Source organism: Mobula hypostoma, chromosome 26 (genome assembly GCF_963921235.1).
Source record: "Mobula hypostoma chromosome 26, sMobHyp1.1, whole genome shotgun sequence".
Classification (NCBI taxonomy): domain Eukaryota; kingdom Metazoa; phylum Chordata; class Chondrichthyes; order Myliobatiformes; family Myliobatidae; genus Mobula; species Mobula hypostoma.
In genome coordinates, this window is record NC_086122.1 from 37,317,675 (window position 1) to 37,344,646 (window position 26,972).

General features: G+C 40.8%; 1 protein-coding gene across 1 annotated transcript; it reads left to right on the forward strand.

The window, feature by feature from the left end:
* The first annotated feature begins 998 nt into the window (after window positions 1-998).
* LOC134338296 (stathmin-like) lies at window positions 999-25,545 on the forward strand. Its single transcript, XM_063034047.1, has 4 exons — window positions 999-1,073; window positions 14,808-14,971; window positions 18,211-18,402; window positions 25,351-25,545. The coding sequence occupies exons 1-4, from the start codon at window positions 1,061-1,063 to the stop codon at window positions 25,426-25,428; spliced, it is 447 nt and encodes a 148-aa protein (XP_062890117.1). The 5' UTR covers window positions 999-1,060; the 3' UTR covers window positions 25,429-25,545.
* The last annotated feature ends 1,427 nt before the right edge of the window (window positions 25,546-26,972 follow it).

Below are 26,972 nucleotides of genomic sequence, written 5' to 3' on the forward strand. Positions count from 1 at the left end.
GGCATTAACCTCTTGAATTTGATTCGAGTGACCTGCCTGGCGTGCAGTGGCCAATCCTGCATTGACAGCAGTGACAACTGCACAGTGCTCTAAAGAAATAACATGCAGTGTGATGAAAGAGTAGTAATGGATGCACTAAAATTTTCAGAAAGCGTTTACTATAGTGCTCCATCAGAGATTATTGTACACAAAAAAAACATGAGGAAGTAATATATTGTGGAGGATAGAGGATTTACAGACTAACTGGAAATGGAAAGCAGATATAAATGGGTCTTTTGTTATTTACAAGATGGAATGTGTGGGATGTTATCTCGTAATTTGTACAAATGATGTGGTATAGTCCCTAAATTTGCGACTGCCATACTGCTATAATTCTACTGCCATAATTCTACCTCTGCAAAATGATCTGGCTCCAACACTACTTCAATTTATCTGCTGGAAACGATATCCATTCCCTGTTATCTCTCTACTCGACCATTCATCCAAAACTTTGTATCCATATTTTAATTCTTCAATTCTTGCGTTCATTTATACCTTTTTGTATGTTGGATTGCATTAGCTCTCAGTTCAAAACTTCATGCAATCTCGCCTCCATTTCTGTAATTTCCACAAATGCACAAATATTTCAGAACTTTGTGTTTTAACAATTCTGACTTCTTGCATTTTCCCTATTTTAAATGCTTAATGATCAGAGTGTATGCTTTTTGCTGCCTTGGCTGTAAAATTTGGAATTCTCAAAACCATTTCATCTGCCCTTATATTTTCTATGGCTCAACAATTTTGTTTTTACAGATGCCAAACTTGCTAAGTGCATTGTAACGTTTTACTGTTATGAAGTCACTTTAATATGCTTCATTGTTGAATCACTTAGTGATTTAACAATAGGCAGATTAGTTTTCAATGTAGCTTTTATTGTAATTGATTTAATCTGACTTGCTGCTTTGAACAAATTTCAGAATTGAGTATTGTTCTGATTTCTTTTATGCTCATTTTACAGATTCTCTTGCATTGAATCTTTTCCTGAATTGTAGAACTTAGTTCTGTGTTTTCTCTAAAGAACATGGCTTGTACTGGTAAGTGTGATCTCAGTTTAATAGATAGATAGATAGATATACTTTATTAATCCCGAGGGAAATTTGGTTTCGTTACAGCCGCACCAACCAAGAATAGAGCGTAAATATAGCAATACAAAAACCCCCACAATCAAACAATAAAATGTAAAACTATGCCAGATGGAAAGTAAGTCTAGGACCAGTCTATTGGCTCAGGGTGTCTGACCCTCTACGGGAGGAACTGCATGTTCGATGGCCACAGGCAGGAATGACCTCCTGTGCCGCCAGGTGTTGTATCACGGTGGAATGTGGCCGAAGTCCAACAGTAAAAAGTTCAATATCCAGTCTGCAAACACATTCCTCGATCGTAATATACCCCAGATTGCACCATCCGTTGTTAGCCAGATCAGTAAGCAACCCACTCCTTCACGCCGCTTACCACTCTCGGTGCACTTCAGGTCAGGCAGAACGGTATTACCCACCGAACTCCTCTTCTCCAAAAGTCTCTGTTGTCTCGACCTGGTCCTCCTTCCTCGGCTTTGTGATCCCACTCTGTGTGTTTTCCTCCGGATTTCAGCAGGGGTGTCTGCCGCTCTGTTCGCTAAGCTGACCGGAATTTGCTGGTCTGTGGAATACCCAATGCGACCTTGCTTCTGTCCCGCATGTCGGGATGTAACCATTTCCAGTGCTAAAGAAAACCCAAATAAAACTCTCTCTAGCAGCATATTAGAGAGGGTGCAGCTTCGACGTGATATCGTGAGAAAAAAATACAAAAAATAACGTAAATTAAAAAGTAAGAAGAAGAAAGTAAAAGAATAGATCGGAACGGCTGTACCAGGCTGCATGCACAACCGGCGCATGCGCACAAATGTGTGTTATTCTACATATTGGGATGTCCTGCTATAAAATCGTGCAATTTTCTTTGGAATTTCCACATCAGGATCTTTTGGGCTGATGTCATTTCCTGTGCAACACTCCTTTTGGAATATTGTAGGGAAAATTGGACTATGTTGGCCTGGGGATGCTTGTGATTAGGTAGTCCTATAACTATACGGTCTCGGACATGAGCAAGTTCATGTATTGTATTGTATTGTTCCTGCCCTTAAAGGGGGAGCCCACTGCACTGATGACTGATATTCCTGAATCTATTTATTATGTTTAGAATCACACAGCATGGAAACAAGTGCTTTGATCCACTGCTCTGGGGCCAAGATGCAAATCACAGTACCAACAGTCATTCACAGCCCAAGGCACATATAGCACATATAAGACTGCAGTAAAATACAGTCACACAAAAAAAATAGTCCATGTTCCTGAGTCCATTAATGTTGCAGCAGTCTGCAGTCAAATACAATACAGTTTGTCTTTTGCTGAGCAAACTCTGGGGGGCAGATTAGATGCTGCACCTCTTCACCCCAGCACTCCAGTGGAGCACACCAACTCCAATGCCTCTCTCCTGGGCGGCAGTAAACAGACGACACCGCAGCTTGATGTCTTGTCCTTGCTATAACCAAGGCCATGCATTTCCTCTACCGTCTGCCAATAGATCTGTGAAATGGATGCAGCATTTCACATTAATAATGTCCAACGGTGTCCTGTGATCACAAGAAGAGTGACTAAGACAGTCACTCGCTATTGGACTGCGCACTGCCTTGGTACACTGACTCCTCCGATGCCTCTCTGATGCAGGTAGCGGTACAATCTGCACCAATTCCAGCTCCTTCAGCTTCTCCACCAACAGGCAACTCACTCATGCAGTAGACCTGCAGTACTTTCAGTTCTTAATATCCAGCAAGGTCTTGCAATCGTAAAAAAATGTTTAAAAAAAGGCAGTAACATCTTTGGTTAGCCCGGTAGAAGCTGCTACATAAAATAATATTAACAGATTAAAATTTTTGTAGATATATGTACAAGTTGACATAAAGTACATATAAGACGTAGAGTAAAATATACAAAAGAATAATGCTACTGACACTGTCATAAATAATGGGTACCGGAGTGGTAGCAAGATGTTCAGAAGTCTCACAGCCTAACAGTCGTCCACCTTATACTTCGGTACCATCTGCCTGACGACAGAAGGTCAAAGTTACACACACACAATGCTGGAGGAACTCAGCAGGCCAGGCAGCATCTATGGAAAAAAAGTACAGTCGATGTTATGGGCTGACACCCTTCAGCAGGGCTGGAGAGAAAAAGCTGAGGAGTCGATTTGAATGGTTGGGGGAGGGGAGAGAGAAACACCAGGTGATAGGTGAAACGTGGTGGGGGAGGGATGAAGCAAAGAGCTAGGATGTTGATGAAAGAGACAGAAGGCCATGGAAGAAAGAAAAAGGGGAGAGGGAGCACCAGAGGGAGGTGATAGGCGGGCAAGGAGATAACATGAGAGAGGGACAAGGGGATGGGAAATGGTGGGGGGGGGGCATTACTGGAAGTTTGAGAAATCGATGTTCATGCCACCAGGTTGGAGGCTACCCAAACAGAATATAAGGTGTTGTTGGCCTTATTCCGACAGTGGAGGAGACAATGGATGGACATATCGGAATGGGAATGGAAAGTGGAATTAAAATGGGCGGCCACTGGAAGATCCCGCTTGTTCTGGCGGACGGAGCGTAGATGCTCAGCGAAGCGGGGTCTCCCAATATACGTCCGGTCTCACCAATATACAAGAGGCCACACTGGGAGCACTGAATACAGTTTATGACCCCAACAGACTCACAGTTGAAGTGTCGCCTCACCTGGAGGGACTGTTTGGGATCCTGAATGGTATTGAAGGAGGATGTGTAGGGGCAGGTGCTGCACTTGTTCCGCTTGCAAAGATAAGTTCCAGGAGGGAGATCAGTGGGGAGGAACGAATGGACAAGGGTGTTGTGTAGGGAGTGATCCCTGCGGAAAGCAGAAAGTTTCCACTTTGAAAGAACATAAGAAATAGGAGCAGGAGGAGGCCATCTGGCCCATCAACCCTGCCCTGCCATTCACTAAGATCATGGCTGATTTGTCCGTAAACTCAGCTCCATCTACCTGCCTTTTCCCCATAACCCTTAATTCCCTTACTATGTAAAAACCTATCTAACTGTTTCTTAAATATATTTTGTGAGGAAGCCTCAATTGCTTCCCTGGGCAGAGAATTCCACAGATTCACCACTCTCTGGGAAAAACAGTTTCTCCTCATCTCCTCATCTCCTTAAATCTTCTCCCTTGAATCTTGAGGCAATGTCCCCTAGTTCTAGTCTCACCTACCAATGGAAACATCTTTCCTACTTCTATCTTATCTATCCCTTTCAAAGCTTTGTATGTTTCTATTTGGGGAAGTAGTTGAAAGACCATAAGACATAGGAACAGAATTAGGCTACTCAGCCCATCGAGTCTGCTCTGCCATTCCATCATGGCTGATTTATTATCCCTGTCATCCCCATTCTCCTTTCTTCCTGTAACCTTTGACACCCTATTACAACTTTATATTCACTAAAGGAATGTAGGCTTCACAGGGTGAACCAGCATTTAATTGCCCTACCATATATGCTCATGAGAAAGTGCTGGTGAGCTGTCTTCTTGAACGACTAGTCTTTGAGGTGTGGGTATGCCCACAATGCTGTTAGGGAGAAAGTTCCAGGAATTTGACCCAGTGACAGTGAAGGAGCAGTGATACATTTCTGTGTCAGGATGGTGTGCAGTTTGGAGGACAATTTCCCATGCTCTTGCTGTGCTTGTTCTAGCTGGTCGAGGTTCTGGGTTTGAAAGGTAGTGTCTAAGGAGTCAGCCTGTAGATGGTACTAGCTACCGTTACTGTGCACCACTGAAGTGGGTCTCAGGAAAAATGGTGTCACTGAGGCAGCATGGAAGTGTAGCAGAGAGATCCAGATAGATCCTTTGGAACTAGTGTAATCATTGTCTGCAAAGGATAAGTGAGAGTGGGATCTATTGAGGGTTACCTTTGCAATTAAAGTTTCTGACTGCTAAGGGTTAATTTTGGATTTGTTTCTCTTTCTCCCCCCTCCAACACAATTTCCACCCCTTGTCATGGCTTCATTTTGTGTTGAATTTGTAGTGTTTATAATTAAGTGGCAATAAACTTGACTTAACTTGGCACAGTTTCATTGAACTAAACATACTTTGGTACTTTGGACAGAGCAGAAATCTCTCAGAAGTGTTGAAGGTAGTGGTGTGTGATGGGCTGTATTTAAGATGAACTGTTAATGATTTGTTGTGTTAAACATTGCAGTGCTTTGTTTCAACTCACTGGGCCTCTTGCTCTCACACTCTTGATTTCAACTCACTGAAAAAATTTAATATGACACTGCATAACATCTTTATAGTTTTACAAAAAAGCTGAATTGAAAGTGTGCTGGGTATCGGTTTATTATTGTCCCATGTCCTGAGATGCAGTGAAAAGTTTTTGAAGGGTACAACAAAGAAAATCATGTTTCACAATCTTTTTCTCATCTGCTTTATTACAAATCCATTGTCTATAAGCACTGCCCAGATTAATTTTGCATCCAGATGAAAGATGCATCTTAATCAGCATTTGATCATCCAGCTGTTCCACTTCTAGTCTATTTTTCGATTTACATTTGATTCAGTTTATGAATTCACTTTGTAGTCGGTACTAGAAGCTTGGAAAGTTCCAATGATGTCATCAAGAACTGATGGTTCTTCAAATTCTTCGTTTCTAAACACATAGTTCAACATGTCAGTAAGCGTCATAATTGAAAAGGCCTTAACTTTCTCAGAAACAACAAATTTGAAATCACAATATTGCTGCGATATTCTTGACGCAACAGTTCCATTGTAGTTCATAATACTAGCTGAGTATTTTTTGTCAGAAAATTTATGGATTATATTCATTAACACATAATTAGTTACAGGGTATTTCAAAACTATATTAACATTATATAAAATAAATTTCCAGCTGCATGGCAACAAAGGCCACAAGAACATGAGAAATAGGAACAGGAGTAGGTCATCTGGCCCGTCAAGCCGGATCAACCATTCAATAAGATCATGGCTGATCTGGCCATGGACTCATCTCCATCTACCTGCCTTTTTCCTTAATTCCCCCTGCTATGCAGAAATCTATCCAACCTTTTCTTAAATATATTTACTGAGGTAGCCTCCACTGCTTCATTGTGCAGACTGTTCCACTAATTCGCCACTCTGGGAAAAGCAGTTCCTCCTCATCTCCATCCTACATCTACTCCCCCGAATCTTGAGTCTATTTCTCCTAGTTCTAGTGTCAGCTACCAGTGGAAACAACTTTCCTGCCTCAATCTTATCTATTCCTTTCATAATTTTATATGTTTTTGTACGATCTCCTCTCATTCTTCTGAATTCCAGCGAGTACAGTCCCTTTGTAGTCTAACACCCTCATCACTGGAATCAACCTGGTGCACCGCCTTCAAAGCCAGTATATCCTTCCTCAAGTAAGGAGACCAGAACTGCATGCAGTACTCCAGGTGTGGCCTCACCAGTACCCTGTACAGTTGCAGCATAACCTCCCTGCTCTTGAATTCAATCCCTCTAGCAATGAAGGCCAACATTCCATTTGCCTTCTGATAGCCTGCTACTCTTGCAAACCAACCTTTTGTGATTCATGCACAAGCACTCCCAGGTCCCTGTGCACAGCCGCATGCTGCAATTTTTTTTTTACCATTTGAATAATTATCTGCTCTTTCATTTTTCCTTCCAAAGTGGATGACCTCGCATTTACCAGCATTGTACTCCATTCGCCAGACCCTTGCCCACTCACTTAACCAATCTATATCTCTCTGCAGACCTTCTGTATCTTCTGCACAATTTGCTTTTCCACTCAATTTAGTATTATCAGCAAACTTGGATACACTACGCTCGGTCCCCTCTTCCAGATCGTCAATGTATATTGTGAATAGTTGCGGGCCCAGCACCAATCCCTGCGGCACCCACTCACCATTGATTGCCAGCCAGAGTAACACCCACGTATCCCAACTCTCTGCTTGCTATTAGTTAACCAATCCTCTGTCCATGCTAATATATCACCCCCAACTCTATGTATCCTTATCTCATGGATAAGTCTTTTACGTGGCACCTTATCGAAAGCCTTCTGGAAATCCAAGTAAATAGCGTCCATCCATTTCCCTCTATCCACTGCGCTTGATATATCCTCAAAGAACTCCAGTAAGTTTGTCAAACAGGATCTGTCTTTGCTGAATCCATGCTGCGTCTGCCTGATGGTTCCATTTCTTTCCAGATACCTTGCTATTTTGTCTTTAATGATAGTTTCAAGCATTTTCCCAACTACAGGTGTTAACTATAGTTACCTGGCTTTTACCTACACCCTTTTTTGAACAGTGGCATGATGTTCACTATCTTCCAATCTGCCGGGACCTGCCCAGAGGCCAGAGAATTTTGGTAAATCATCACCAAAGCCTCTACTATAACTTCTGCCATTTCTTTCAGTATCCTAGGATGCATTCCATTAGGACCGGAGGACTTGCCTCTCTTTAGACCCACAAATTTGATCAGCACTATCTCTTTAGTGATGGCTATTATATCGAGGTACTCGCCTCCCATCACATCCTTAACATCTATCTTTGGCATATTAGATGTGTCCTCCACTGTGAAGACTGAAACAAAATAGTCATTCAAAGCCTCAGCCATTTTCTCATTACGCAATATCAATTTCCCCTTCTCGTCCTCCAAGGAGGACATTCACTTTAGCCACCTTTTCCCGCTTTATCTAATTATAAAAACTTTTACTATCCTTTTTTTTATATTTTGAGCTAGTTTATTTTCATAATCTAGCTTTCCTTTCTTTATCGCTGGCTTAGAGGTACTTCGTTGCTTTTTAAAATTTTCCCAATCTTCCAGTTTCCCACTACTCTTGGCGACTTTGTATACATGAGCTTTTAGTTTGATGCCGTCTTTTATTTCCTTAGTTATCCAAGGCTGGCTCTCACTACCCTTACTGTCCTTGCTTTTAACTGGAATATACTTTTGCTGAGCACCATGAAAAATCTCCTTGAAAGTCATTCACTGTCTTCAACTGTCCCACTATGTAGCCTGTGTTCCCAGTCTACACTAGACAAATCCTCCCTCATCCCATTGTAGTCTCCGTTGTTTAGGCATAATACACTGGTTTTCGATCGAACTATTGCACCTTCCATTTATATGAGAAATTCAATCATACTTGAATCACTCTTTCCAAGAGGATCCCTAGCTACAAGATCACTAATTTTACCTGTCATATTTAAGATGGAGCCGGCTGGTGGCGTAGTGGCATCAGTGCCGGACTTCGGAGCGAAGGCTCCCCAAGTTTGAACCCAGCCGACTCCATTGCACGCTTTCCATCCGTGCTGGGTTGAGCGTCGAGCTAGCAACTCGGCCTCGTAAAAATAAGAAAGCCTACTAAAAAAACGCCATCATGACGGCATCCCGATGACTCCACTGGGAATTAAGTGCTTTCTTCTTCTTCTTCTTCTTCTTCATCTAAGATAGCATGTTTCCTTGTAGCATCGCAGATGCATTCTGTGAATGATTAACCCAACCTATGTGCAAGTTAAAGTTCCCTATGATAACTGCTGCTCCATTCTTACATGCCTCAGATATTTCTCTGTTTATTGCCTGTGCCACTGTAATGTTATTATTCAGTGGCCAATAAACTCTTCCCACCAGTGATTTTTTTTCCTTTACTATTCCTAATCTCTATCCAGATGGATTCAACATTCTGCTCCTTAGATCTTATATCATCTCTCACTATCGCCCTGATCTCATCCTTAATTAAGAGCGCGCTACTTCACCTCCCTTACCTTCCTGCCTATCCTTCCATATTACCTGATATCCTTGGATATTTGATTCCCAATCCTCTCCACCCTGCAACCACGTCTCTGTAATGGCCAGTAAATCATACCCCTTTGTACTGAGTTGTGCAACAAGTTCGCTGAGTTTGTTTCGAATACTATGGGCATTCAAATAATGCCCTTGCACTCACTGTGCTTTTACAATCTTGTAATCTTTTACTCTTTTACACTTGACTTTTCTTCACTCCACTCTTACTTTTCTTTTTTATTTTTTGCTTTTTCTTTATCTTTATCCACACTTACCTTTTTTACTTTATCTATTCTTCTCCAATCTGTTGAACCCACCCCCTACTATTTAGTTTAAAGCCCTACCCACAGCCCTAGTTATGCGATTCGCTAGGATCCAGGTCCCATCACAATTCAAGTGAAGCCCCTCACATTGGTACAGCTCCCTCTGTCCCCAATACTGGTGCCAATTTCCCATGAATTCAAACCCACTTCTCCCACACCAATCTTTGAGCCACACAGTTAACTCTCTAATCTTCTTGACCCTATGCCAATTTGCACGTGTCTCAGAGAGTAATCCAGGGGATTACTACCTTTTTGGTTCTGCTTTTTAACTTGGTCCCTAGCAGCTCAAATTCCCTCAGCAGAACGTCTTTTCTCGTTCTATCTATGTCGTTGGTACCCACATGGACCCCGACAACTGGATCTTTCCCCTCCCACTGCAAATTACTCTGCAGGTCAGGTAAGATGTCCCGAACCCGGGCACCAGGCAGGCAACACAGCCTTTGGGACACTGTATCCTCACAAAAGAGAACTCTGTCTATTCCCCTGACTATACTATCCCCAATTACCGCTTTACATTTCTCTTCTTTCCCCCCTCTTGAATGGCTCCCTGAACTACAGTGCCACAGTTAGGTTGCATCCTTTCTACAGCCCCACTCTCATCCACACAGGGAGCAAGAATCTCAGACCTGTTGGACAAGCTCAAGGGCTGAGGTTCCTCCAGCACTGTTTCTCGGATCCCACATCCACCTCACTCACAGTTGCACCCTCTTGTCCCTGACCAGAGATCGAATTTGAGGCAGCTAATCTAATGGGTGTGACTACCTCCAGAAACAGAGAATCCAGGTAACCCTCCCTCTCCTTGATGTGCCACAGTGTTTGAAGCTCAGATTCCAGGTTATCAACTTTGATCCCAAGTTTCTCGAGCAGCCAACACTTGTTGCAGATGTGGTCACCAGGACCCACAATGGGGTGCACCAGCTCCCACATCGTGCAGCTACAGCACATCACCTGATCCTGCATCATCCCTACTTTATTTAATTAGCTGTAATTTAGTGACTTTTTATTCAACCACTACAAAAGCCTTATCTGTGCCTCCTCGCCAAAGCTCCAAGTTCCCACTCCTACACTGGTCCACTCACACAGTGGCCGCCCTGCTTTACTTCGAATTGGTCCTGCTAATGAATTGTGAATCGATTGGTCCACTGCTAATGCGCCGATCCTGTGAAACGCTCCTGTTTTAAACTCTTTAAACTCTACTCACCAATCTGTGCAAAGCGGTCTCTCCCTTTGAATCGTTTGGTCCACTGATAATGCGCTGAGCCCTGTGAAATGCTTGTTTTTTCAAACTCTTTTCCCTGACCTGTGCAAAGCTCTCTCTCTTTGAATCGATTGGTCTGCCATGTGCGTAGGAGCATTTTAGTTACTGCACCTGTGCAGCTTAGAGGGAGCGGTGTTTACTACTTTCCTGAGATAGTGGGAGATATAGACAGAGCTAGTGGCCAGTTTGCGTAATGGACTGGGCTGCATTCACAGCTCTGCAATTTCAATAGGAGTAACGTCCAGTAGTCTAGCAGTAAGATGCCAACAACCTTGTGTATAATTAAATGTGATCAAGCCCGGTTTAGAGAATTACGGTGATCAGCAACAATTGGCATGATTGGCCCCTTCGCTACCTGACCAGAGCAAGGGGCCAATCATGACAACTGCTGCTGAACACCCTAATTCTCTCGAAGAAGATTGGAGTCAATGCCTTGTATCATTAGGAGTGGGTGGAGTGGTAAGGATGCCCACAACCAAGGATTAGGGAAGGGATCCTGAGACGGAAAGGTGATGTGGTGGGAATTGGTGAGTTTTGAGATCATGATTAATCACAGATTGAGACATTCCTATATGTAAGTGGAGGGGAAAGGGGTTGTAGTTTGTATGAAAATTGTTGGCTACGTCAATGTCCCTAATTTGCACATCTGTGCATTGCAACTGAATACTCTTGGGGTTTGCCAGTGAATCCAGTTCCACCACCTGAGGATTAATTGGCATTCACAGAACTGCTCTGCTTCACAGCATGGCCACACCAGTGAGGGCTTGGATATAACTGCAGGAGGCAAATCTGCCTACATGACTAACTAAGGATATGTAGCGCATACTCAGAGGTGTTGATCATCTTGGGTGTGAAGGGTTTTGGTCCAAAACATCAACTGTACTCTTTTCCTAGATGCTGCCTGGCCTGCTGAGCTCCTCCAGCATTTTGTGTGTGTTGATTTGAAATACAAAAATAGGTCCCATATATCTGGTTAACCCCTTTTGGGAATAAATTTACTGCTCGATAATTTTGATTCTCTCCATGCATGCAGTGGCACCATTCTCCTCTCCCTGATACTCGATAAGTTTTAATTAGTATTTGTAGAATGAAGAACAAGTAACAGGAAGTAAAGCAGGTTGGGCAGCATCATGCAGAAAAAAAACAAACTGTTAAGCCTTTTATAAGGACTGCTTTGTAACAATTCATGTACCACAGAGTATTTTCAAATTAAGTTAAAGCAAGTAAACATTATGAGTAATCATTGAAACCGGTTTTGTTTTCATTATGTACTTCAACAATTTGGAAATCTCAAGGTTGTATATAGTATATATACTTTGATAACAAATGTACTTTTGAACTTTGAAGTTATCAAGGGAGGTTTATACTGGACTTCTATAACAAAATATATCAAAATGAATTTATTATTTTCCCAAATCAATAGCTGTAATTTGATGTTAGAGCTAACAACAATCAAGGCAAAAAGTAACATTTGAGGGCAGACTGCTGTAAAAGAGCCAGAATGTAAAACAGATTTTCATTCATGCACCATAAATGGACAATGGTTTATGAAAGCAAGAAAAGTGCACTGAGAAACTGGTTAGTCCCTATTCACCCTATTCAGTATGAAATGTTCAACTTAAACCAAATTATATAATACTTCATATCCTGTAGCATAACTGGCTCTTAGAATCAATGTGTCTTTTAATTGGTAAACCAAAAATACCTGGAAATTTGAAATAAAAAGAAGGATGCCAAGGTAAATTAGTTGTTAGTGCTCCTGTCTCGTAGCGCCAGGGATCCTATGGTATTATCTGTGGAGTTTGCAGATTCTCCTCATGATCATGTGGGTATTCCTCCCATATTCCAAGCATGTGCTGGTAGGTTAATTGGTGACTGTCAATTGCCCCTTAGTGAAAGTAAGTAGGAAAAGTAATTAAAGGGAATTTTGTGGTGGGCATGTGAGAGAAATGAGGAGGAAATTGAGGCCCTGGCTAAGAAAAAAAGAGGTGCATTGCAGGCTTAGGCAGGTGGGAACAAATGAGATGCTTCTGGAGTATAAGATGTGCAAGAGAACACTTCAGAAAAAAATCAGGGCTAAAAGAAGGCATGAGGTTGGTTAGTAAACAAGGTGAAGGAGAATCCTAAAGGATTCTACAGATATGATAAGAGCAAAAGGATTGCAAGGGACAAAATTGGTCCTCTGGAAGTTCAAAATGGCAGTCCATGTGTGGAGCCAAAAGAGATGGGAATGTCATAAATGCATTTTTTGCATCTGTATTTACTCAGGAGACAGACACAGAATCTATATAGGATTAAGGCAAAATGGCATCAACTTCATGGACTCTATATAGATTACAGAGGAGGAGGTGTTTGCTGTTTTGAGGCAAATTGGGGTGGATAAATCTCCCGGGCCTGACAAGGTGTTCACTCGGACCCTATGGGAAACAAGCGCAGAAATTGCCAGGGCCCTAGCAGAGATATTTAAATCATCCTTAGCGACAGGTGAGGTACCAGAGGATTGGAGGATAGACAATGTTCCGCTGTTTAAGAAAGGCTGTAAACATAATCCAGGAAATTATAGGCCGGTAAGCCTGACAATAGTAGTGAGAAAGTTATTTGGAAGGTGTTTTAAGGGACCGGATATAAGAGTATTTGGATAGATATGGACTGATTAAGGATAGCCAGCATAGCTTTGTGCATGGTAGGTCATGTCTAACCAGTTTTATAGAGTTTTTTGAGGAAGTTACCAGGAATGTTGATGGAGACAAGACAGTGGATGTTGTCTACGTGGACTTTAGTAAGGGATTCAACAAGGTCCCATATGGGAAGTTGGTCAAGAAGGTTCAGTTGCTCGGCATTAAAGATGAGATGGTAAATTGGATTAGACAATGGCTTTGTGGGAGAAGGCAGAGTGGTAGTAGATGGTTGCCTTTATGACTGGAGGGCTGTGGGTAGTGGAGTGCCATGGTTCCATTGTTGTTTGTCATTTATATCAATGATCTGGATGATAATGTGGTTAACTGGATCAGCTAATTTGCGGATGACACCAATATATGCAATAAGCATATACAACAGTTCATCTTTGTGCCACAGGAGAACACGCATCATAGTACAATAGTCTCTGTTTTATTATTTCGTACATTATTATTGCACATTGGAAAATTATTATTGTGTATATTATAATTCTGTACATTATTAGTTAAGTCTGCACACTGCTAAGTGTGTTTTTAAATGTTACTTAATGAAAGAATTTCCTACGGGATCAATAAAGTACTTATTATTATTATTTTTTTTAATTTTTATTATTAAGATTGGGGGTGTAGTGAACAGCAAAAAAGATAATCGTGGCTTGCAGCGGGATCCGGACCAGTTGGAAATGGTAGATGGAATTTATTGTAGAGCAGTGCAAGGTGTTGCACTTGGTAGGACCAAGCAGCATAGATCTTGCACAGTGAATGATAGGGCACTGGGGAGAGCAGTAGAACAAGGAATCTGGGAATACAGATCCTTAATTCATTGAAAGTGGAATCACAGGTTGATAGGGTCGTAAAGAAACTTTTGGCACATTGGTCATAAATCAAAGTATCGAGTGCAGGAGATGGGATGTCATGTTGAAGTTGTGTAGGACTTTGGTGAGACCTAATTTGAAGTATTGTGTGTGCAGTTTTGGTCACCTACCTACAGGAAAAATGTAAATAGGTTGAAAGAGAACAGAGAAAATTTGCAGGGATGTTGCTGGGTCTGGATGATCTGAGTTACATGGAACAATTGAATAGGTTAGGACTTTATTCCTTGGAATGGGGAAGATTGAGAGGAGATTTGACAGAGGTATACAAAATTTTGAGGGGTATAGACAGGGTAAATGCAAGCAGGCTTTTACCACTGAGGTTGGATGGAACTACAGCAAGAGGTCATGGGTTAAGGGTGAAAGGTTTAAGGGGAACACAAGGAGAAACTTATTCACTCAGGGTTATGAGAGTCTGGAATGAGCTGCCAGGGCAAGTTGTGCATGTGAGCTCAATGTCAACATTTAAGAGGCTAGATAGGCGGAAGGGCCTGTTTCTGTTCTGTACTTTTCTATGACTCTATGAATGGTATTGATTAACAGAAGGTGGCAAGGGCCCGATAGCTTCCTCCTGTATAGTGAATAAATATTTTAAGAAAATATCAGTTGGCCTCTTTCCACAGATGCTACCTGTTTTATTGAGTACTTCAAAGACTTGTGATTTCTCTTTTAAGGCTAGTTATTCTTAGTAAGATCCTCTCTATATTATATATCATCTACTACTATTCATATAACTATCAAATGTATTCTGTAGGTCCAAACCTGTGCAATTAATCAACTTAAGGACTAACCTATGTCTTTTATTTGTTGCGAAACAACTCTTATTTCAGATATTAAAGTAAAGGAACTAGACAAACGTTCTTCAGGCCAAGCTTTTGAGATTATTTTGAGCCCTACAGCTGAAGCAATTCCAGAGTTTCCCCTTTCTCCCAAGAAAGATCGATCACTTGAAGATCTTCAAAAAAAAATGGAAGCTGCAGAAAACAGACGAAAGGTATTAATATAGAATATGAGCTGAACTAATAAGAACTTAAACATAGACACTGAAGAGTCTGTCTAAGTCACAGTGGAGTGGAACTAAAAATACAAGACCATCAGATATAGGAGCAGAATTAGGCCATTTGGCTCATCGAGTCTGTTTCGCCATTTCATCATGGCTGATCCAATTTCTCAGCCAGAATCTCCTGCCTTCTCCCCGTATCCCTTTATACCCTGACCAATCAAGAACCTTATCAACCTTTGCCTTAAATATACATGAATACTTGGCCTCCACAGCTGCCTATGGCAAAGAATTCCATATATTCATCACTCTCTGGCTTAAGAAATTCCTCCTTATCTCCCTTCTAAAACGACGTCCCTTAATTCTGAGGCTGTGTCCTTTGGTCTTAGACTCTCCCAACACAGGAAATATCCTCTCCACATTCAATCTGTGAAAGCCTTTCACCATTCAATAGGTTTCAATGAGATCACCCCTCATTCTTCTGAATTCTAGTGAATATATGCCCAGATCCATCAAACACTCTTCATTTGACAAGCCATTCAATCATTTGAACAGGCCAATCATTTTTGTAAACCTCCTTTGAAACCTCTCCAGTTTCCGAACATCCTTTCTAAGATCAGGGGCCCAAACCTGCTCACAATACTCCAAGTAAAGCCTTGTCATTGCTTTATAAAGTCTCAACATTACATCCTTGCTTTTATATTCTAGTCCTCTTGGAATGAGTGCTAAGATCGCATTTGCCTTCCTCACCACAGACTCAACCTGCAAATTAACCTTTAGGGAATCCTGTACAAGGACTCCCAAGTCCCTTTGCACCTCAGTTTTTTGTATTTTCTCCCCCTATAGAAAATAGTCATCCCTTTTATTTCTTCTACCAAGGTGCACGTCTGTACACTTCCTGACATGGTATTCAATCTGCCACTTCTTGGCCCAACTTCCTAATCTGTCTAAGTCCTTTTGTAGCCTCTCTACTTCCTCAAACCTACCTGCCCCTCCACTTACCTTCATATTATATGCAAACTTTGCAAAAAAAATGCAATCAATTCCATCAACAAAATCATTGATATTTACATTTTAAAAATCGGTCCCAACACAGACTTACCAGCAGCCACCAGAAAAGGCACCCTTTATTGCCACTCTTTGCCTCCTGCTAATCAGCCACTGCTCTATCCATGCTAGAATTTTGCCTGTAATACCATGGGCTCGTAGTTTGTTAAGCAGCCTCATGTGGCACCTTATCAAAGACCTTCCAAAAATCCAACATCAACCAATTCTCCTTTGTCTATCCTACTTATTATTTCTTCAAATAATTACAACAGATTTGTCAGGCAAGATTGTCCCTTGAGGAAACCATACTGACTACAGCCTATTTTATCATGTGCCTCTAAGTATCTTGAAACCACATCCTTAACAATCGACTCCAACATCTTCCCAACCACTGAGTTCAGACTAACTGCCCTACAGTTTCCTTTCTTCTGCCTCTGTCCCTTCTTGAAAAGTGAGTGGAGTGACGTTTGCAATTTTCCAGTCTTCTGGAGCTATTCTAGAATCTAGTGATTCTTGAAGGATCATTACTAATGCCTGCATGATCGCTTCAGCCACCTCCTTCAGAACTCTGGGGTGTACATCATCTGGTCCAGGTGACTTATCTACCTTTAGACCTTTCAGATTCCCAGGAACCGTCTCATTACCCCGATACCTGGAACTTCCACCATACCACTAGAGTTTTCCACCATGAGGACTAATGCAAAATACTAATTCAGTTTGTGTCCCATTTCCTTATCCCGTATTATTACCTCTAGCATTGTTTCCTCCGGTACAATATCCACTCTTGCTTTTCTTTTACATTTTCTGTATCTGCAGAAACTTTTGATATCTTCTTTAATATTATTGGCTAGTTTACTTTTTGTATTCCATATTTACCTTCTTAATGACTTTTTAACTTGCCTTCTGTTGGTTTTTAAAGGTTTCCCAATCATCTAACTTCCCACTAATTTTTGCTGTATTATCTGCCCTCTATCTGGCTTTTATATTGGTTTTGACTTCTCTTGTTAGCCATAGTTGTGTTATCTTGCCTTTAGAGTACTTCTTCACCTTTGGGATGTATATATCCTGCTTCCAGAAATTCCAACCATTACTACTCTGCCATCATCCCTGCCAGTGTTTGTTTCCAGTCAATTCTGGCTAGCTCCTCTGTCATACCTCTCTAATTCCTTTTTCTCCACTCTAATACTGATACATCTGATTTTAGTTTCTCCTTCTCAAATTTCAGCGTGAATTTGATCATATTATGATCACTTGCCCCTCATGGGTTATTTTACCTTAAGCTCTTTCATCAATTCTGGTTCGTTGTGCAACACCCAAACCAGAATAGCTGGTCCTCCGGTGGGCTCAACCACAAGCTGCTCTAAAAAGCCATCTCCTAGGCATTCGAGAAATTCCCTCTCTTGGAATCCAGCACCAACCTGATTTTTCCCAATGTACCTGCATATTGAAATCCTCATGACCATTTTAACATTGCCATTTTGTCATGCATTTTCTATCTCCTGTTGTAATTTGTAGACCACACCCTTATTACTGTATACTTACTATTGTAAAAATATTGGTAATATTGTAAGTGTTGATTATACTGTTACTATTATCAGTACTCGGCAGTAGTTTTTTAAATTTGCATATTGTGGTCACCTTGGAACTAAACACATTCCAGAGTTTAAACATCCATAACGTGATGTACTATACTGTATGATAAGTGGTTGCATGAATACTGTTTTTAACTTGTGATGTGGACAGATGTACTCAGCATTATTGCATGCAAGACTACTGTGAAGATAAAGAGAAAGGTTTGATCTGAACCTGGAAATAAGTAATAGAAAAGCAAGTAGTCAAAGGAAGCACACCAGCATGTTTTTAATCTTGAAAGATTATGCAAAATATTTATTTCATGTTTCCCAAGTTTGTGTCTTTTCTGGTTCATTTCTGTCCTTAACGCGTACTACTTTTATTCGATTTTAAGTGGTTTCCTTCTATATGTTAATAAAGCTTCAGACACAGATTTGTCAGATTAAAAAATTCTGAAGATATTGAAGCATACCTATTGTAACTTTTCTGATTCAAACTATTTTTCTTCACTGAATGCTTTGTCCCATTTGGTGACTTGTATTACTAAATTAGTAAAACAACTCTTGTAGTCTCAATGTTCAGCTGAACAATTGATCTCTATTCTTCCCCCTAAGTCACATGAAGCAGTGGTTCTGAAGCAGTTGGCTGAAAAACAGGAACATGTAAAGGAAGTGCTTCAGAGAGCAATTGAAGAAAATAACAAATTCAGCAAAATGGCAGAAGAAAAGCTGATTTCCAAAATGGAGCTCATTAAGGAAAATCGTGAGGCCCAGTTAGCTGCTAGGCTTGAGCGCCTTCGTGAGAAGGCAAGTTAACTTTCATTTTTTTTTCCTAGTGGAAATAAAATTCAGAATGGCTTATTTTCCAGGGTTACTGCAAGAATTTTGTGTTCCAGTTTTTTTTTAAGCTTATTCCTCCAATTAAGCTTTGACAGTAAATGACATGTTTCTGTGGGAGCTAGCAGCACTCAGACCCAAACCTATGATGTTTGCTTTCATAACAATCGAGATGGATTCTTACAGCTTTTCATTGTTGCATTATCTAATTTCTAAAGATTTGGGTATATAACAATTAGTGGGAGCATGGATAAAACTTTGGACCTTACTCATCTGTTTAGTTTACTGTAGATTACATGTGGTCTTTGAAAGTGTATTGAAATGTTCCTTAATAATGCAGCCACAAGACAAATTGCACAATTGCCTATACTCATTGTACTGTTGATTATTACTTGGAGAAAAAGAATTTTAGTCAGCCTGGAACTATTGCTTAAATATGACACTACCTTGCTGAGAACCACCACAAATTAAAGTAATAGCAGTAAAGTTCTCATGCATTCCACCTGGGATGATAAGATGTGATTAATTAGCAACAACACCAAGTTGTAAGGAAGCATCTTGCTGGAACAAGTGATGTACCTTTGGAGAAACCAAAGAGGAATATTGTTTTTCTTCCTCTTAGCTAAGAAGGACCAGAGAGCTAACAAATCATTTGATTGCATCTCTTGGATTGCAGGTTTCATGTTAAAGAATTCATTTGGATCTGTTACTCATAAAGGCAAAGGAGAGATGGGAATATTTACCACAAGGCTATTAAAGTTAATCATTTGAAATTTTTCTTTTGGAATCAATGAAATCACTTTACTGAGAAGGGACACCTATAATCAGTTGAAAGAAAATTTGTCTGCGTATAGCAGATTTTGGCCACATCTCAAAGCGAATAAATCAATGATTTGCAATAGATATAAATAAACTTTGTGAGTGCTAAAGTCTTTAGTCATTAATGAAACTTTTGTTGCTTGAACCTGAAGTTTTTTTTTCCATGAATATTTAGGACACTTAAGTGTAAGTACGTACAATTTCAGTATTGCATTCAGTAGATAAAGTAAGATTTAATATTTCAGCAACTATATGTTTTGAAGGTTGGATGCTAGTTAAAAACAAAGAATTTCAATGTGTTCTGAGAATCTGAATAGGGATGGTTGTTACATTCAGACTTCATATTCATGTTAGTGAATTTAAGCAACCTGAAAATTTAGGTTTCCAATTCTAACTTCAAGTTTTGTCCATGTTCTTGACGAAGCTCCATTTCTTTTACTGAATATCCCAATATCTGCCACCATAGTTTTTCCCTCTGTAATTGTTGAATTGTTAGAGTACATGTGGGAAATTAATTAACTGATCTTTGTCCCAATTTGCTGAAGGAACGTGACAGTTAGACAAATAGAAGGTGTATGGTGAATGGGGAAGAGGAGTAGGTCTTTTTTAACTACTCCAACACTTAAATGATCCATTTACAAGCATCTATTTATGTATCGACCCTTCTTTTTGAAGAGTTTCCTGACTAAATTGTTAATATTAATGAAAATAATGCTGTTCAGCATTGCAGTAGTAGAGTGACTTTGAGTTCACTGATAATTAAAGATTAAACATAAATTAACGTCTCTTAAGCCACATAAACTCCGAGGATGGATTTCTATGCCTTTTTGGTGTTTGCCTTTCCAGTTCCATTCCTGAGGTAATGAGTCCTTTCTCAAAGCATGTATTGTTTGGTTGAAGTTGTTGATCTGAACACTGTTTAATAAAATGAATAATAACAATTCTATTATTACTTGAAGGCCTTTTAAGAAGTTTATAAATACAGTGCCTATAAAAAGTATTCACCTTCCTTGGAAGTTTTCATGGTTTATTGTTTTACATCATTAAATCACAGTGGATTTAATTTGGGTTTTTTTTACAGTGATTAACAGAAAAAGACTCTTGTGTCAAAGTGAAAATATCTCTACAAAGTGATTTAAATTAATTACAAATATTAAACAAAATAATTAATTGCAGAAATATTCACCTCCTTTAATATGACACACCAAATCATAACTAGTGCAGCCAATTGGTCTTAGAAGTCACATAATTAGTTAAATAGAGCTCAGTTGTGTGCAGTCAAGATGTTTTAATTGATTGTAGTAAAAATATCTGGAAGATCCAACTGCTGGTGAGCCAGTATCCTGGCAAAAACTACACTGTGAAGACAAAATTACACTCCAAGCAACTCCACAGAAACGTTTATTGAGAAGTGCAAATCAGGAGATGGATGTAAACAAAATTTCAAAACACTGACTATCCCTTGGAGTACAATTAAGTCAATCATCAAGAAATGGAAAGAATATGGCACAGCTGAAAATCTGCCTAGAGCAGGCTGTCCTCAAAAACTGAGTGATCGTGCACAAGGGGACTAGTGATGGAGGCCACCAAGAGACCTAAGACAACTCTGGAGGAGATACAAGCTTTAGTGGCTAAGATAGGAGAGGCTGGGGCATACAACTGTTGCCTGGGTGTTTTACTAGTTGCAGCTTTATGGGAGAGTGCAAAGAGAAAGCCACTGTTGGGGGGGGGGCGGGGTGGAATCTCACATGAAATCTCAGCTAGAGTTTGCCAGAAGGTATGTGGAGACTCTGAAGTCAGCTGGAAGAAGTTTTTTATGGTCTGATGAAACCAAAATTGAGCTTTTTGGCCATTAGGTTAAACACTATGTTTGGCATTAGCTAAACACTGCACATCATCAAAAACACAGCGTCCCTACCGTGAAGTATGCTGGTGGCTGCATCATGCTATGGGAATGCTTCACTGCATCAGGCCCTGGAAGGCTTGTGAAAGCAAAGGGTAAAATGAATGCAGCAAAATACAGGAAATCTTGAAGGAAAACCTGATGCAATCTGCAAGAGAACTGTGACTTGGGAGAAGGATTTGTTTTCCAGCAAAATAATGACCACAAGTATAAAGCCAAAGTTACACCGGAATGGCTTAAAAACAACAAAGTTAAGGTCCTGGAGTGGCCAAGTTAGAGTCCAGACCTTAATCCAATTAAGAATTTATGGCTGGACTTGAAAAGGACTGTTACTCGCGATCGCCATGCAATCTGACAGAGCTTGAGCAGTTTTGTAATGAAGAATGGGGAAGATTTGCAGTGTCTGGATAGATAGGCAAAGCTAATAGAGACCTACCCACACAGACTCAAGGCCGTAACTGCTGCCTAAGGTGCATCTAATAAATACTGGCTTGAAGGGAGTTAATACTTATGCAATGAATTATTTTGGGTTTTATATTTGTAATTAATTTGGATCAATTTGTAGAGATCTGTTTTCATTTTGACATGAAAGAGTCTTTTTCTGTTGATCAGTGTCAAAAAAGCCTAATTAAAACTACTGTGATTTAATGTCGTAAAACAATAAAACATGAAAACTTCCAAGGGGGTGAATACTTTTTATAGGCACTGTAAATCCTAGTACAGCACAGAGGGAAGATTATTGGTTCATAGTGGTTAAAGCAGGGGCTCCCTACCTTTTTATAGACAATAGGTGCAGGAGTAGGCCATTCGGCCCTTCGAGCCTGCACCACCATTCACTGTGATCATGGCTGATCATCCACAATCAGTATCCAGTTCCTGCCTTATCCCCATAACCTTTGATTCCGCTATCTTTAAGAGCTCTATCCATCTTTCTTGAAAGCATCCAGAGACTTGGCCTTCACAGCTTCTGGGGCAGAGCATTCCATACATCCACCACTCTCTGGGTGAAAAAATTTTCCCTCAACTCCGTTCTAAATGGCCTACCCCTTATTCTTAAACTGTGGCCTCTGGTTCTGGACTCACCTGTCAACGGGAACATGCTTCCTGCCTGCAACATGTCCAATCCCTTAACAATCTTATATGTTTCAATAAGATCCCCTGATCCCCTCTCAGCCTTCTAAATTCCAGAGTATACAAGCCCAGTCGCTCCAATCTTTCGCCATCCCGGGAATTAACCTCGTGAACCTACGCTGCACTCCCTCAATAGCAAGAATGTCTTTCCTCAAACTTGGAGACCAAAACTGCACACAGTACTCCAGGTGTGGTCTCACCAGGGCCCTGTACAGCTGCAGAAGGACCTCTTTGCTCTTATACTCAATTCCCCTTGATATGAAGGCCAGCATGCCATTAGCTTTCTTCACAGCCTGCTGTACTTGCATGCTTGCTTTCAGTGACTGATGTACAAGAACACCTAGATCTCATTGTACTTCCCCTTTTCCTAACTTGACTCCATTTAGATAATAATCTACCTTCCTGTTCTTACCACCAAAGTGGAAAACCTCACATTTATCCGCATTAAACTGCATCTGCCATGCATCTGCCCACTCACCCAGCCTGTCCAAGTCACCCTGCATTCTCATAACATCCTCCTCACATTTCACACTGCCACCCAGCTTTGTGTCATCGGCAAATTTGCTAATGTTACTTTTAATTCCCTCATCTAAATCTTTAATATATATTGTAAACAGCTGCAGTCCCAGCACTGAACACTGCGGTACCCCACTGGTCACCACCTGCCATTCCGAAAGGGACCCATTAATCGCTATTCTTTGTTTTCTGTCAGCCAGCCAATTTTCAATCCATGTCAGTACTCTGCCCCCAATAGCATGTGCCCTAAGTTTGCCCACTAATCTCCTATGTGGGACTTTATCAAATGCCTTCTGAAAGTCCACGTACACTACATCCACTGGCTCTCCCTTGTCCATTTTCATAGTTACGTCCTCAAAAAATTCCAGAAGGTTAGTCAAGCACGATTTCCCCTTCGTAAATCCATGCTGACTCGGACTGATCCTATTTCTGCTATCCAGATGTGTCGTAATTTCATCTTTTATAATTGACTCCAGCATCTTTCCCACCACTGACGTCAGGCTAACCGGTCTATAATTCCCTGTTTTCTCTCTTCCTCCTTCTTGAAGAGAGGGACAACATTAGCCACTCTCCAATCCACAGGAACTGATCCTGAATCTATAGAACATTGGAAAATGATTACCAATGCATCCACGATTTCTAAAGCCTCCTCATTAATTATCCTGGGATGCAGACCATCAGGTCCTGGGGACTTATCAGCCTTCAGACCCAACAGTCTATCCAACACCATTTCCTGCCTAATATAAATTTCCTTCAGTTCATCCATTACCCTAGGTCCTTTGGCCACTATTATATCTGGGAGATTGTTTGTGTCTTCCCTAGTGAAGACAGATCCAAAGTACCTGTTCAGCTCGTCTGCCATTTCCTTGTTCCCCATAATAAATTCACCCGTTTCTGTCTTCAAGGGCCCAATTTTGGTCTTAACTATTTTTTTGCTTTTCACATACCTAAAGAAGCTTTTACTATCCTCCTTTATATTCTTGGCTAGTTTATCTTTGTACCTCATTTTTTCTCCACGTATTGCCTTTTAAGTTACCTTCTGTTGCTCTTTAAAAGTTTCCCAATCCTCTGGCTTCCTACTTGTCTTTGCTATGTTATACTTCTCTTTTATTTTTATACTGTCCATTACTTCCCTTGTCAGCCACGGCCTCCCCTTACTCCCTTTAGGATCTTTCTTCCTCTTTGGAACGAACTGATCCTGCACCTTCCGCACTATTCCCAGAAACACTTGCCATTGCTGTTCCACTGTCATCCCTGCTAGGGTACTGTTCCATTGAACTTTGGCCGGCTCTTCCCTCATAGCACCATAGTTCCCTTTGTTCAACTGTAATACTGACACTTCCGAGTTTCCCTTCTCCACTTCCGAGTTTCCCTTCTCCCTCTCAAATTGTAGATTAAAACTTATCATATTATGGTCACAACCTCCTAATGGCTCCTTTATCTCGAGGTCCCTGATCAAATCCGGTTCATTGCACAACACTAAATCTAGAATTGCGTTCTCTCTGGTAGGCTCCAGTACAAGCTGTTCTAAGAATCCATCTCGGAGGGACTCCACAAACTCCCTTTCTTGGGGTCCAGTACCAACCTGATTCCTCCAGTCTACCTGCATGTTGAAATCCCCCATAACAACTGTAGCATTACCTTTGCAACATGCCAATTTTAACTCTTGATTCAACTTACACCCTATATCCAGACTACTGTTTGGGGGCGTGTAGATAACTCCCATTAGGGTCTTTCTACCCGTAGAATTTCTCAGTTCTATCCATACTGACTCTACGTCTCCTGATTCTGTGTCCCCCCTCGCAAGGGACTGAATATCATTTCTCACCAACAGAGCCACCCCACCCCCTCTGCCCATCTGCCATTGATCCTTGCCATTAACTGAGGGGTTTATGAACCCAGGTTGGGAACCCCTGGGTTAAAGAAAGAGACAATAAGATTCAAGTCCTCTAATTTTCCTTCTGTTACTTTGGACAGCACTTCTTTCACCAATCCTAACACAACTGATCCCTGAAACAACATATTCCTCCCGTTATTTTGGTTTCTGCTAGCTGTCCTGTTTCCTTCCACATCCTAAAGTTATGCTGGTAGGTTAAATGGCAATTTTAGATTATCACTTAGTATTGGTAAGTGGCAATAGGGATAAATGGGGAAATATTGGGCATGTTAGAGAGAATATTAATGAAAACAAGCCCTCTGAAGGACATCCCATTAATAAACAGCATAACATAGGTAAGGCTATTTAACTCCAAGCCCTCCCACCGCATGTTTGGGATGGGGTTGGAAATCAGAGCAGAGGCAGAAAAGGCAGTGTGGTCATGGGGAGACCTCCACACTGATGGATTCCTCGAACCATGAGGCAACAGTACTAATTGCTGTACCGTTGTGTCAGCCTATCAATTTAAATGTCTGATATGACCTAATCTATAAAATTTAGAATTGATCCATCCAAAATCTAGTTATTCACAAATTTGTACTTTGTACTTGTGTAGCAGAAAATAATATTGTTAAGCAGTTTTCCAAATAAAACTTCTCTTTGTACAATTTAGGACAAGCACCTAGAGGAAGTGAGAAAGAACAGAGAGAGCAAGGAAACTGAAGAAATGGTTCAACAATGTCTGCCCTAGTAATTGAATGTATTCAAATAGTTTTTAAAGAGCACTTGCAGCCAAAGTGTTGAGTGCAACTCTTTTACAATACTATTAAAATTGGTGGCCAAGAATAAGAACATACATAGTTTTTGAATTGGGAGGTGGGTGGTTTCGGGGAGGGACAGGGAAGATCAGAAGGGGGAAAATCTGGGATATTATTCACTCTCAGTATTGTCTGCGCTAGGGCATCTTTTCCACTTTTGCATTGCCTATAGTACACAGAAATAGTGCCATTTTCAACTATTCTGCCCAGGATATCTGTCATGCTAAATGTTCTATTTTTAGTCTTAGTGTGTACTTGTCCTAACATGCCTAAGTGCAATCTCTAAATAAAAGTGAATAATTCCAGCCTACATCGACTTATTTTTGCCTCTAATTCATTTTAGATTGTGCGTAGACAATGCATGCTTGTGCCTGAGACAAGTGTGGTGGGTGTTTTTTTTGGTGCCATTAGCATTCTGTCCTGTGGGCTTGAATTTAAATTGAAACTTTTCATGATCTAAATATTGAATGGTAGGAATTTTTCAAAAATTTGAAAGGTTTTTGGGGATCAGCAGATTAAGGTTTCTCAAAATTCAACATATTTGAATATCTTGATCCTAAATGTACATATAGTAGCTCCAAACATAAAGCCCATTTACAAAAGAAAATCCTGCAAAACTTCCCTATTTGTTTGTCGCGCATTGGTCCCTGCAGCTCAGGAGAATGTAGTTACTTGACTTCATTCTAATTGGGATATTGAATACGCAAACAGGATTTATTAATCATGGTTAATCTAGTCTGAGCACTGATAAATGGAAAGTGAAATACTACTGGTTTTGGAAATAGGAAACCGAGAAAATGTTGAAAACATCAATAGATGCTGCCTGATCCATTGGATGGTTTCAACAAGCTAACTCTGAGTGCAAGCATTCAAAACTGAAATAAGTGAGAGACTCTGTTGGTTGGGCCAACCATGGATGGTACATCCTAGCTATCATACACAAGCCGGGCAGTGCAATATGGAGGGCAAGTTGTTGTGCATGTGATTGGCTCCCCTTCTCCTCACAGCTGATGAATCCAAAGGAACTTCAGAGACTGATAACATTTGGCACCATCAGCATCGCAGTAGTTGCTAGTCAGTGTTGAACTCAATGTAGGACTGCCTTAGAGACTCCTGCTTCAGATTTTTTCTCAGGGATTATTCCCGAAGCCTTCCCCTTCAGTGGATATGGCTACAGGGCAGTGGAGACGTGAGATCAGAGTTTTCCTTCTTCTAGATGAGCTGTCAGCCACAAGCCCCATCTGTCCGTAGTGACTGGTTTTAAGGCACTAGTAACCTGCCTTTGTCCCTTCTCCTGTCAGTAGATACTGACAGGAAAGGGGGCAGGAGCTGAATTTGGTTGAGGGGCTATTTGAGACACACACCATTGGGAGCATTTAATTGATAGTGGGAGCTTATCCTCACTACCACCCCTATCTTTGACAACCTTGGGATCATGCACAAAATACTGGAGGACTCTGGGTTTCTTGTATTTGCA